The sequence below is a fragment of the Equus quagga genome, chromosome 9 (assembly GCF_021613505.1).
Source record: "Equus quagga isolate Etosha38 chromosome 9, UCLA_HA_Equagga_1.0, whole genome shotgun sequence".
NCBI lineage: Eukaryota > Metazoa > Chordata > Mammalia > Perissodactyla > Equidae > Equus > Equus quagga.
In genome coordinates this window covers 52756063-52770543 of record NC_060275.1, presented here as the reverse complement: position 1 = coordinate 52770543, position 14481 = coordinate 52756063, and the positions used below count along the sequence as shown (strand labels likewise).

Here is a 14481-nt window from a genome sequence, read left to right as displayed (position 1 = left end):
CCTAAATACTTCAGGGTGTCTTCCTAAAAGACAAGGATACTCTCCTACATAAACTCAGAGCAAGCACGTAAGTCAAAAAATTAACCCTGATATACTACTACTGACTGAGGGTAAATTTTTGAAGTGAGAGTCTTCAGATTATAAGAGTTAATATAATTTTTTTAAGTGAAAAAATAAAGGATAGAGACTAGATATAATGCAGTATTAACACAGATTCATTTATAATCCTACTCTAAGTGAATACTATGGCATTAATTATTAATTTTTAAGTAACATCTCCTATTAATATGATACATTAGCTGTATTAAGACTGGTATGTAATTGTGTGTGTGTAAAGTTGTGGCTAAATAGAATGTACATTAAAACATTTTTAAAATCAAAATAATTAATAAAATATGAAGTAGTGCCATACTCTTCTGCTTGAATGGAGTCTGCAGGGGCTACATAATTGCTAGGGATATAGCCATTCTTTCCTGTAGCAATTGATCTTGCTTCCCACCAGTCTCCTTCCCTGTAACACAGAAAACAGCAATTATCACAAGGTAGGCCATTGCTCAAGACGCCATCTACTGCAGTGCTGTCTTCTAGCTAAGGTAGACAAGAAGTATTACTGCCATTTTTAATTTCTGCATTCATCTGATCAAGAATTAAATTTAAAGAATAATATTAAAAAACAGGTTACATGAATTAAGGGAATAAAGCTAACACAAAAGCACAATTGCCTATTGCTGCTCCAAACCAAAAAAACCAATCACTTTAATTTTAGTTCTAAGATCTCTTTTTTACATAACTTTTTCAACCTAAGACAATAAACTATACTGAATAAAACAATTCAGAGGTAAATCTTTTAATTTACTCAGTTTCAACTGAATGTTTTCTTTTTTAAAAGCTTTACTGAGATATAATTTGCATACCATAAAATTCCCCCATTTAAGATGTACAATTTAGTGGGTTTTAATATATTCACAGAGTTGTGCAACCATTACCGCAATCAACTGTATAAGATTTTCAGCATCCCGAAAAGAAAGCCGGTACCCATTAATAGTCACTCCCCACTCCCCCTCCTCTCCCACCCTATCACTGTAAACCACTAAGCTACTTTGCTTCTATGGATATGCCTATTGTGGGCATTTCATAAAAATGGAATCATACGATACGTGGTCTTTTTGACTGGCTTCTTTCACTTAGCATAATTTTTGCAAGGTTCATTTATGTCATAGCATGTGTTAGTAGTTCATTCTTTGTTTTATTGCCAAACACTTTTCTTTTTAACAGTGCATAAAATTATAACATTCCTTTTTAGTCATTTTAGGAAAAAAAATCAGAATGCCCTAGAACTCCTGTAGCCAAAATATTAGCAACAGGCAATAACAATAAAAAATTTAATTCCTGGAATAAAGTATATTTATAAAAATGTTATCCATAAATATCGAAGTAAGATTAAAATCAATTCAAAATACGAGAACTATATGTAGTTTGGAATACATAAGCCTTGACTTTTCCAGAATTAATGCGAAAGGAGAGAATATTATCAATCTCTAATGAGGAAGATATATATAGATTCCACTAAAGATTAAATGCATGTTTTGCTTTATCAGAAATAAATATGGAAAATATTTTGTCTCAAGTGAAATTTTATAAATGCTTGAGGTGAATTTGCTGTCTAGAAAATGAAATGGAAAATCCTCTGGTAATTCAAATATTTACAAACTCATATACTTGTAGTTTCCTAGTATATATTAAGTACTTTCATATCCACAAATTGAAAACTTTGCATTTGATCCTGCTAGCCATTCATTGAGTCATTCAAACATTTACTGAATATCTTTTAAGTGACAGACTTTACAATAGGGTGTGCTGGAAACAGAGGTAAAAAGACAGTCCTTACCCTCAAGGAACTCAGACTAGGGCAGGATTTCTCAACCTCAGCACTACTGACACTTTGGGCTGGATAATTCTTTGTTATAGGGGGCTTCCTGTGCTTTGTAGGATGTTCAGCAATATCCCTGGCCTCTAGCCACTAGAAGACAGTAGCAGCCTGACTGTAACAACCACAAATGTCTCCAGACAAAGGTCCCCTGGGTGACTGTGCCCTAGATTGAGAGCCACTGGTCTAAAAGAATAAGTGATAAATTACAATTCAAAATTGCGTTGGCAGCTATGGTTGAGGTTTGCACAGAGTGCTATGTGAGCATGTAACAGAGATACCTAATCCAGCAGGAGGTAGGAACCGGGCCGGGTGGAAGAGGAAGAATGTCAGGAAAGTATTTCTTGAGAAAGGACTTAGTAATATACATTTTGAAGGATGAGTAGGGTTGGCCAGATAAAGGAAAAAACTTGCCACACTCCAGAAAAAAGAAATCATATGTGTGAAGGCATGGAGAGGGTGAGAAATCCCAGTGTAGTCAGAAAATTGCAAGTAATTCACTATGGCTAGGCAGTGGAGAGAGAAGGGGAAGAAGCTCAATGAATGACAACTACTACTACTGCTGTTTTCTTTTATGTTGACGGCTATTGAAGGATTTTAAAGCAGACACGATCATATTTTACGTTATGGAATAATAACCAGTAGCAAATGGGAACAGGAAGGAAGAAAATATGACTGGAAGCAAACAGACTATAAATACATATTGTGAGAAGTTATAAAGTGGTTGCTATGCCTGCTAATGGAATTATGGGAGCTATTTTCCATAACAAGCATTGAATTTTCTATTTCTATGGTGGGCCGCTAAATGACAAAAAGTCTAAGAGTCATATACGGAAAAAAACAACTTAATTTGGTCAGCTTGGAACTGCAGAGGTTCTTTACCTAGTCTTTTTCCTTTAAGAGAAAGAGATAAGATGTTTAAATCATCTGATTCTCTTTATAAAGATTTTTTCGTAAGTAATATACTTTCTTGAAAATACTCCCTCAATCTTCATTCTTACATCTCTACTGTTTATGGCAGAGCCACAGCGGCACAATTTGTAGAAGTAATAACTTCTGGCTACAGCAGTAGTATTATGCCAAGTGTCTAAGGAAACCAAATGCCTTGTCCAACCCAGTGGGCAGAGACCCATGCCCGCTCCCCTCATCTCTGAATCCTCAACTAGCTCAGTGGTTTCAGTGTAAAGACTAGGTTTCTGTTGGTATTTCTCCCTCACAAAATATTCACAACACTTACGTATTGTTGATTATTTGAAATCTTTCACCCTTCTTAAATGAAAGGTCTTCTGTAGTTCTAGCTTCATAATCATATAAGGCCACAAATATAGTAACGCCACCTGGAGGAAAAAAAGACCAAGGTAAATTACATGGGTAAATTAACAAAAGAGAAATAAAAAATATTGCCAGCAAACAAGCTTAAGCATAGTGTTTTCCCTAGTCTCCAGAATCTACTTTTAAAAGTTGGAGATTTGGGCAGCTGGAGTTTTCAAGTTAAGAGGATGCTCTCAAGACCTTCCATGAAACTACTGTACTCTACCAAATCTAAAATTCTATAGATTAATTTTGATTCATAGTAGCAATATCTCTGGCTCGAAAAGACGGTCAAAGTTCACATCAATTCTTTGGCAGAAAAAGCATAAATGAGTACTATAAACTACTGGCACTGATCGTTTCAATTTCTTATAAACAATGGGTGAACATTTCCATCCTTAAAATTAATTATTAAGAGTAATAACTAGTGTTTTAGTAGATTATTATATTTATATATTATATTTAACACAAAGATTAAAACGGCACATTTTTCTTAGAAATTAAATTTTATGGCTGATATGAATTATAAATTCGAAAGATAACTATGTCATATATAGCATTGTGTGCAAATGCTTAAGAGATTAGCACACTTAAACAAATTATTATCTGCAAACAAAAGAAAAAACAGAACAGATTATCTCATTTATCTGGCTTCTTCCCTGAGTTCCAGTCATATACTACCTACCTGCTTTTCATCTCTACTTCTGCTTTAGCTAACTAAAGTGTGTCTTTAAGTATCAACATTTACTTTAATCATTTTGGATTACCATCTTTCCCAAAGATATAATCCTGAAAATAATTTAAACCTTTGCTGATGACTGAGAAATTCCATCATGGTCATCTATTGCTGAAGTATTTAGAGTTAGGGGGTTGGAATTAAGATTGTAATTGATTTTTTTTTTTTTTAAGGAAGATTAGCCCTGAGCTAACATCTGCTGCCAATCCTCCTCTTTTTGCTGAGGAAGACTGGCCCTGAGCTAACATCTGTGCCCTTCTTCCTCTACTTTATATGTGGGACCCCTACCACAGCATGGCTTGCCAAGCAGTGCCATGTCCGCATCCGGGATCCAAACTGGTGAACCCTGGGCCACCGAAGTGGAATGTGCACATTTAACCACTGCGCCACCAGGCCGGCCCCATGTAATTGACTCTTTGATGTCCATAACTGCCCAAAAGAACAGTTGAATAGAATTAGCGTATGATTTCTCTGGCCACTATCATTGGTCTGGAGGGAAGCAGACTGGAGGACAAATTTACAGTCCATGCTAGTAGAAGAGATTCCTCTTTTCCTCCACTGGTTGTTAGCACAGATACACGTTGCTCAATTTGATGCTGGCAGCTGTTTTGCTAAGCCTAAGGATAAACTGGACACTCCAAGAGCTGCAGGAGAGAGATCAAAGAAACATGAGCCCTTGATGACATCAAGGAACTGCAGTAGCAAGGAATCCTGGAGCTCACCCTACCTCTTTAAGCCAGCTGTGTTTTGTTACCCAAGGGAAAAGCATCCTGATATGGGACCATTCACAAAAGAATCCTCTTTTTTAAAGTTTCTGACTACTTTTTGAGAGCACTTCTGGCTCCCTGACAGGTTGTCAGCTGTCACTTCTTGTTGCTCTCTGAAGGCATATCATAATGTAATAAATGGAGTTCTGGAACAGGACATTAAATCTGGGCTCTCTTGCTTTATTAGCTGCGACTCTGAAAGAAAAAGTCATTTAAACTCTGAGCCTCAGGATTTTTCTTTTGCTATGGATCTAAGAGAAAAACTGCATCATCATCATGACATTGTCATTTAATCAACATTTATTAAGCAACTACTGTAATACTTTAATAGTGGATACTACTTTACAATCCCAAGAAGTTGTAACATTCTGGAGGAAGGGAGGAGTATATGTTTTTAGTCTTTATATCCCCAGTGCCTGCCACACAGTATGTATTCAATAATTATTTGAAAACTGAATTAATGAAATAATTAATGGTGTAACTCAGTACATAATCACCATGTTAACACCAGATTTCTCAGAACAATATGCATGCATACAATAAGACTTTAATTTTCATGTTCGAGACTTTAATTTTCACATAAACTTATTTTAAAAGTCCCCTAGTAAGTTGTTTTTCTTACAGCAAGCAAACGTTATGTATGTAATGCACAAGGTCACATTCTCACATCGACAACAGAATTGTCCATTCAAATCTCACCTGTTAAACCAGCAGGATATGAACTTGGCACCACTGAGAATGAGGAAGACGCTCCCCCAAAAGGTGTCACCCCTGAGGATCCTCCAAATGGCGTCACGGAAAGATTGCTAAAATTAACAGATGTTCCCTTTGCTGAAGATGATGGTGCCACTGCAGTGTGTTCTGCTCCATAATGGCTGACACTTGTACTGACAGGTTCTGGAGTGTTTTCCGGTCGGTATTTAATGGCTGGACTTTTGTTCTCTTTACTTTTAATGCAGCCCATTATCAAATCTACAAAGGTGATAAGGCAAATATTTTGAGAAGCAGTTAACAAAAAGGATACTTCAAAAAGATTCAATTGAAAAGTTGACTTTAAATAAGGTATTTTTCTCCACCAAAAAAGTAACATTAACAACACCAAAAAAACCTAGACAGTTAAAAATGAAGTCTCTTCCTGGCTTCTTTCTTACTAGTGGAGTGATTTCACGTATGTTACTTAACTTCTCTGCACCTCAGTTACTTGAAAATGGAGAATGATAATATCACCTACTTCATAAGGTTTTCTATGAGGATCAATTTAAGTTTATTACAAGTTCTAGACAATATCTGGCACATTGTAGGTACTAGTAAATACTGGTTATATTCTTTCTATCTACACCAGTACTGTGTAATAGAAATATAACCTGAGCCACATAGATAATGTTAAATTTTCTAGTAGCCACATGAAAAAATAAAAATAAACAGGTAAAATTAATTTTAATAATATATTTTGGGGCCGGCCCCATGGCCACGTAAAGTTCACATCCTCTGCTTCGGCGGCCCAGGGTTTCACTGGTTCGGAACCTCTGCGGGGACATGGTACCGCTCATCAAGCCATGCTGAGGCAGCATCCCACATGCCACAACTAGAAGGACCCACAACGAAAAATACACAGCTATGTACTGGGGGGCTTTGGGGAGAAAAAGGAAAAATAAAATCTTTAAAAATATATATATATTTTTTATTTAACTCAATACATCTAAAATGTAATTATTTCAACACATCATCAATATAAAAATTTTTAATGAGTTGTTTTATTTATTTTTTTTGTACTAAGCCTTAGAAATGTGATGTGTACGTTAAACTTCCCGTACATCTCAATTTGGACCAGGCACAGTCCAAGTGCACAATAACTGCATGTGCTAGTGGCTATCATATAGGACAGTGTGGCTCTTTATCTTTTCCCTTCCTCATCAACACACACCCTTCAATGCTTGCCAAATTTGACCCCAATTTATCTTTCCAACTTTATCTCCTACTATTTCCTCATACTTATGCACACAAGAAAAATAAATGCCTGTTCTCCCAATACATATGCCCTCTGCCTTCTCATTTTTGTGGAGATTTTTCCTCCTAAAAGGGTCTCTGTTCATAATACTTTCCTCACAGCCCTACCAGGTAAAGTTTATCCATTCACTGATGGTCATCCCAGATGTTACTTTTCCATTCAGGCTTTCCCCATAGTTGGTAAAATACCTTTTACCTTAAAACCTCCAATGCACTTTTGGGGAGATTTCTGTGTGAGACTCTCACCTTCTTCCATTTTCTATCTTGTTTTTCTGCTTACTGGCCTAATTCCCACCCTACCCCCAAAGTACTGGTAATACATTTCTTAAGAGCAAGAGGTACTCATCTCTTACACACTTTACAGCCTGCCAACACGACTTACATAGAGTAGGTTTACCAATATTACAAAATCTGCATTATTTTATTTACTTTCTGTAGAAGCACTAATGGAGGTTTCATTAATTCACTTACTTTTAAAAGGTCATTCTCATTTTACAGTTTTTTCCTTTTTATATGGCATTTAAAAGGAAGTAAGTGAGTGATGAGTGCCTCATAAATTTGAAAGACTGAACATTTACAACCTCAGCTTTATATAAACTTTAAATGTAGCTATAAATATTAAAATAGAAACAGAGTCAGAAATCTCAGAGTTGGGAGGTTTTCACATCACTGTCTTAAATGGGTATATTCTAACAAAATGACAATTAAATACAAACCTCAAAACATGACTGGGATTGGAAATTTAAATATCTACTGAAAACACCATGAGAGAATTATAAGCTAAGTAAAGGCAATTGCTTCTAAAAGTGTTAGAAGTACATAAAGGTAAGTCATTTTTAAAGAATAATGTAGGGGCCGGCCCGGTGGCACAGCAGTTAAGTGCGCACGTTCTGCTTCGGTGGCCTGGGGTTCGCCAGTTGGATCCTGGGTGCGGACATAGCACCGCTTGACAAAAGCCATGCTGTGGTAGGCGGCCCACATATAAAGTAGAGGAAGATAGGCACGGATGTTAGCTCAGGGCCAGTCTTCCTCAGCAAAAAGAGGAGGACTGGCAGCAGATGTTAGCTCAGGGCTGAGCTTCCTCAAAAAAAAAAAGAATGTAAAAGTAGAAAACTTAAAGGAAAAGACTAATAGATATATGATTATTTAACTTCCATATAGGGGGCAGAGGTGGAGACAAAAAGTCATAAATGAAGCTAAAGATATGCAAAATAGGGAAAATATCCTTGTACTTGCCCATGCTTTTACTCACTTTCTCAACACACACATAAATGTACACATATAAAAACTGGTTCACATTCTTTGTTTTTTTTTTTTGGAGGAAGATTAGCCCTCAGCTAACTACTGCCAGTCCTCCTCTTTTTGCTGAGGAAGCCTGGCTCTGAGCTAACATCCATGCCCATCTTCCTCTAGTTTATACGTGGGACGCCTACCACAGCATGGCTGCCAAGCAGTGCCATGTCCGCACCCGGGATCCGAACCAGCGAACCCCGGGCCTCCGAGAAGCGGAACGTGTGAACTTAACCGCTGCGCCACCGGGCCGGCCCCTGGTTCACATTCTTAATATAGACAACACTTACACAAGGAAAAAAAAAGCCCCTCAGAAAAATAGGAAAGCCTAACAAGAGGCAATTCACAAATGAAACATGAAAGGCCAATTAGCATATGAAGATATGACCAACCTTCCCAGTCTTCTAATAAATGCAAATTTTAAAAGGTACCTTTTTGCTTATCAGATTGGCAAATGTTGACTCAATACTCAAGTTGAAGGGTGAATTTTAACCAACAATCAATATATATCTACCAGAAATATTAAATTGCAAAACTATTTAAAAATCCATACAAAGAATTTTTTAAATCACCTATACCAAAGTCTAAATATACATATAGTATTTTTGTGAGGAAGACTGGCCCTGAGCTAACATCTGTTGCCAATCTTCCTCTATTTTGTATGTGGGACACTGCCACACCATGGCTTGATGCGCAGTGTGTAGGTCCGCACCCAGGATCTGAACCCGTGAACCACAGGCCACCAAGTTGGAGTGTGCGAACTTAACCACTACACCACCACACCAGCCCCTCAAAGTCTAAATATTAAGAAAACATTATTAACAATTATATAAATTAGACCTTGAAAGAACAGCAGTTATATGATAGAGACAAAAATTATAGACGCCAGTAACTTTGCTAATTTATTTTAAATTTGATAACAGGCCAGTAGAAATATGTGAATTCATAACAGAGGTTACTATAACTACTCACCCACCCCCATTTCCATCCTCAGCTTCCTTAATTCCTCATTTTGACCTTTTTCTTCACCCAAGATCCTTGCTTAGATCTTTTCTCCCTGCAAGACATCACTTCTAATTTAATTCTTCTTCCTTCAAAAGCCACACCTTTTTCCCCCTCACCCTACCAGTTTTCCATTACTACTGTCTTCCAGCTTCTTTTTCTTAATCCAGAGTCTTTGTCCAACAAATCACATCCACCCACTGACCCTTTCCCATGGCTCCAGGAGAGAGCAACATTTCAGTCCAGCTCCCCTAGCGCCCCAGTATCAACACACAGGAGCCATCATTGCTGCCCATCTCCTTCAGAGACATCATTATAAATGTAGGATGAGATTTAAGTTTTTAAGTAAACTTCAGATGCAATATTAGTTAAACAGATTGTTATGGGTTGTCTGAGAAACATAACATCATCTAAAACATTTACTATATGGGAAAGCCTCTTTCAAGTTCCAAGCTACTAACTTACAGATATATATTTATTAACAACACATATTTTTTAGACACAATAAAGGGAGCTGGGGATGGCAAGAAATGGTCCCCTTTCTTTAAAAAAGGCCACAAGTAAGTGTAGGAAACACAGCATTGTAAAATATGAAAAATGCTACAGTGAAAAAAATGCCAGAGTGGAGGTATGTACAAAGCACCATGGGAACACAACAGAAGTTATGAGCTCTGCCTTGAGCGCTTGGGAAAGAAAATTTTGCAAAATTGGTGGCATCTAAGCTAGGTCTTGAAGAGTTGGAGATTTAGGGAAGAGGAAATTGGATATTCCAAGAAGAACGAAAAGTGTGCAGAATGGCTCAGATGCTTGAAAAAGCATGGTGTATTTGGGGCAAGAAAACTTCTCTGTGGCAGGAGTATAAGGGGGTGTTTTTGAGAATGGTAGGATAGATGGCCAGAGGTAAAGGAGAATTTATACAGAAACAGGATTATTTGGTATGTAATAACTTTTAGACTTTATCCAGGGGGTACTGGGGAGTTAAGATTTTTTAAAAGTTAAATAGCAGAAGATATGTGTTTTAGAATAATTATAGGATATGTATGAATTACAGACAGGAAAGAAAGAAATAATAGCGGCAATTAGTCAAGTTATAAAACTACTGCAATGACCCCATGTGAGAAAGGACAAAACCAGGAACACTGTGGGGCCAAAGATGAGGGAAAAAATGAGAGGTATATACTAAGTAGAGTAATCAAGTTTAGACGATCAGTTGGATGTGGGTAGAGGAGATATGAAGAAAAAGGAGTCATTTATTCACTCCCCAGTATTTACTGAACATTTTAAAAGTAGTTACTATATTCGAGTTAAGGGCTGGATGACTCCAAAGTTTCTAGTTTGAACTGAGTGGAAAGTAATGCCATAAGTGGGGCAGAGAAGAGAAACAGGTTTTTCTGGACCCATGTGTTCAGTTTCAGATGTTAGTTCTAGGTGCCTGTGGGGCATCATGTTGAGAAGTCTAACAGGGATTAATAATAAGTCCGCTCAGAAAAGGCAGAAACCAGAGAAAGATTACACAAAAATATTTTCACAGTTTAACCACACCTTTTAGAGATAATACTCACGCAAGGTACAGATTTGGAGGGCTGTGAAGAATTAATACAATGTTGCAGGACAGCTACACATAAGGGATAGACAGGTAAAGAAATTAGGAAGCAGCAACTAGAGTTGAGAGCACTTCCATAACTAAATACTTATTTTTATATATAATTTAAAATATAAAAATAAATATTTGTTCTATAAATAAAAACATGGTTGGAAAAGACAATCATCGACTTCAGGATGGTGGAATGGGCTGGGGAAGAGTTTCAACTATATCTGTGACTTTTTTTTTTCTTAAAAGAAATATGACACAAACAGAAAAATGTTAATATGTTAAATATGGGCACTAGATATAATTCTTTTTGCTTATTTGAAGTATTTTATAATTTAATACATTTTTAATAAGAAGTAGAATAGTATAGTGGGAATAACGAGACGGACTTTCAGGAAGAAAATGGCTAACAATGCTCAAGACCAAAATGAAGTCAAGTGACATTTAAACTGATTTTAAAAGGCTAGCTGATTAGTAATCAGGAGCTCAATGATGACTTTAGCAAGAGCATTTCTCAGCATCACAAAAATAAAAGCTAGATTGCAGAAAAGGGAATAATAAATTAATGACTAGGCCATGAAAATATGGAGAATTTTTGGAATACAACATTTTCATAAATTGGGAACATACACTTTTTATCAAGACATTTTCTATCATTTCTTTGACTGGTTCACTGATTCTCTCCTTCAGTCTTAGTGTAATCTAATACAGCAGACACTCAGTTACTCAAAAGCCATTCTCCCTTGCTTTGATAAAAGAACTGGAAATGGCACTGCTTGGCAAGCCATGCTGTGGTAGGCATCCCACATATAACGTGGAGGAAGATGGGCACGGATGTTAGCTCAGGGCCAGTCTTCCTCAGCAAAAAAAGGAAAATTGGCAGCAGTTAGCTCAGGGCTAATCTTCCTCAAAAAAAAAAAAAAAAGAACCCTAATTTTGTTTACCCTCCTCCCATTTGCCAAGTCTTTATCTGTCCAGCCTGAGGTAGTAAATAATGACTGATAATAAGCCATTCATATGGTCTTATTCCTTTTGTCAATTAACTGTGTGTAAGCCAAGAGCATGGGCTTCTAGGAAGTTTCCTCACTTATAAAAAAGGAATATAAGACAAAAATATTCCATTTTCCTTCTCTACATGCTATCCATCTCTGTTGCCTAAAGCCAGACTATAAAGCACTCATCTGAAGGGACACCAACATACTGAGAAAGGTAGGGCAGAAAGATGAAAGGAACCTGGGTCTTTGACGATGTTGCTCTGGTATTAATTATATAATCCTGTAACAACTCTAAAACACACTTTAGCTCCAGAAATCTTATATATAAAGCAACAAATATCTACTGTATAAGCCAGTTTTAGTTCAGGTCTCTGTTATTTGCAGCTGAAAGGATTTTAAATAATAAACTACTCAAATCACACAACAATGTTTAATATATTAAACCCATTTTCAGCATATCAGGATTCAATAGCTTAACAAAAATAGATCCAAAATTTCCCCCAAAGTCTTTACGGAAATCTGAGAAATCCTTAAAATCGTAAAACTCATAGCCTATAAAGGTAAAATCAAAATTTTAAGCAAACTATTTCATACTGATATTTGGTTGAGCATAATGTACATGAATATCTGTTGAAAAGCAAGGCTTTAACTCTTAACTTGAATATTACTGCTACTTTAACACTTTATGAGAAATATGAACTTATTTAAAGTTAAAATTATGGAATCTTCTTCTCTTAGACATTGTCAGAAATTCTTTCCTAAAACATTCTTTTTAAAAAAATCAACTTGGAAGGTATAATTTACATAAAATAAAATGCACCCATTTAAAGTCTACATTCTATGAGTTTTGGCAAATGTCTATAACTGCACAATCAATACTACAGTCACAATACAGAACATTTCCATCACCCCCAATGGGTTCTGTTGTACCCTTTTCCCACCAATCCCCAACCCCAGCACTAGGCAACCAGTGATCTGTTTTCTCTAACTAAAGATTTATCTTTTCTAGTGTTTCACATAAACAGAATCATACTACATGTAGTTCTTTTGTGTCTGGCTTTTTTTTTTGCTAAGTATTGTGTATCTGAGAAATTTCCATGTTATTGCATACATAGGTAGTTCATTAATTTTTATTGCTAAGTAGAATTCCATCTACAGATATATAATAGGTTGTTCATCTATTCACTTGTTGATGGGTATTTGAGTTATTCAATTTGGAGCTATTATAAATAAAGCAGCTATAAACATTCCTGTACAAGTTGTTGGGTGGGTAGATGTGTCTCCCCTTGTCATAAATATCTAGGAATGGAGGAAATGCTTGGTTATATAGAGTTAAGTATGCCTTTAGATAAGAAGCTGCTAAAGTGTTTTCATAGTGACTATACCACTTTGCATCCCCATTATCAATGAATGTGCATTCCAGTTGCTCCGCCCCCTCTTGACAACACCTCTAAGTCTTTCTTTGCCCTCTCAGAAACTTACCATATGTTTACTTAGGTTTGGATATGATCCAAATATTCTGTACAGCTCTTTTTCATTTTATTCTATCTAAATAGCTTTAACAATTAAAATGTATTGACGTCAAAAGGTAGCTGACAATATAAAATGTATATGGCTGAGTCAATGTCACACACATTTAAAACATGAGTATTATCAAAATCACTAGAACTGCAAATTAGCCATTGATTTCTAGTTCACTGATAGAAAAATAATGGTCAGGACCTAAGGTAACTGCCAAACATTTTTACTATCATTTAATTTGCCAAAAGCTAACAAGAGCACTTCAACCTAAGCCTGTCCTCTAAAGTCCAACGTTATTTCTATATTTAGATTAGATTCAATGGCAATCTAGGTAAGACTGCATAGTTACTAAAATACCATGATGATTCTCTCATATCTACAATGCTTCAATGTCAGCTTCTTACTCTTTTAAAATCCCATTAAAAAAGTTAAGGTTGGGCTGGCCCAGTGGCAAAGTTCGAATGTTCTGCTTCTCAGCGGCCTGGGGTTCGCCAGTTCAGATCCCGGGTGTGGATATGGCACTGCTTGGCAAATGCCATGCTGTAGTAGGCATCCCATGTATAAACTAGAGGAAGATGAGCATGGATGTTAGCTCAGGGCCAGTCTTCCTCAGCAAAAAGAGGAGGATTGGCAGTAGTTAGCTCAGGGCTAACCTTCCTCAAAAAAATAGTTAAGGCATAAATATATAAAATTCACCCTTATTAGTATACAGGTCTGCGAGTTTTGACAAATGCATAGTTGTGTAACCACCACCTCACGGAAGATAAAGAACAATTCCATCACCCCCTAAGATGCCTCCATGCACTTTTGTAGTCAACCTCTCTCCACAGCCCCAGGCAACTACTGATCTGTTTTCTGTTCTTATAGTTGCAACTTTTTCAGATACCATATAGTATATAGCTTTTTGATTCTGGTTTTTTTCACCTAGGATAATGCATCTGAGATCCACCCATGTTTCTGTAGGAATCAGTTCATTCCTTTTTATTGCTGAGCAATATTCCACTGTATGCATATACTGTATTTTGCTTATTCATTCCCTAGCTAAGGGATATTTGGGTTGTTTCAGTTTTTGAAAATCACAAATAGAGTCACAATGAACACAAACACATGTGACATAGGTTTGTTGGGGAACATAAGTTTTCAATTCACTTGAGTAAATACTTGGGAGTGGAACTGCTGGGTTGTATGGGAAGCATAACTTCCTAAGAAACTAAGACTTTTCCAAAGTGGCTTTAACATTTTGCATTCTCACCACCAAAATGAGTGTTCCAGTTTTTTCACATCTTTATCAACACTTATTATCAGGGGTTTTTTTAGGTGTGTAGTGCTATTGT

At 36.5% G+C, this 14481-nt stretch overlaps 1 protein-coding gene across 5 annotated transcripts in view; it reads right to left on the bottom strand.

The window, feature by feature from the left end:
• YES1 (YES proto-oncogene 1, Src family tyrosine kinase) overlaps positions 1 to 14481 on the bottom strand; it is a 79335-nt gene that overhangs the window by 25264 nt on the left and 39590 nt on the right. For 4 of the 5 annotated variants that reach the window (XM_046671643.1, XM_046671649.1, XM_046671644.1 and 1 more), the window contains 3 exons: positions 5441 to 5713; positions 3165 to 3264; positions 413 to 511 (listed from right to left, as the gene is read on the bottom strand). In XM_046671643.1, coding sequence (XP_046527599.1) covers positions 413 to 511; positions 3165 to 3264; positions 5441 to 5713 — 472 coding nt within the window. Of the gene's footprint in view, positions 1 to 412; positions 512 to 3164; positions 3265 to 5440; positions 5714 to 9010; positions 9036 to 14481 lie in introns of those variants that run through there. The other variant, XM_046671645.1, reaches the window with a different exon arrangement.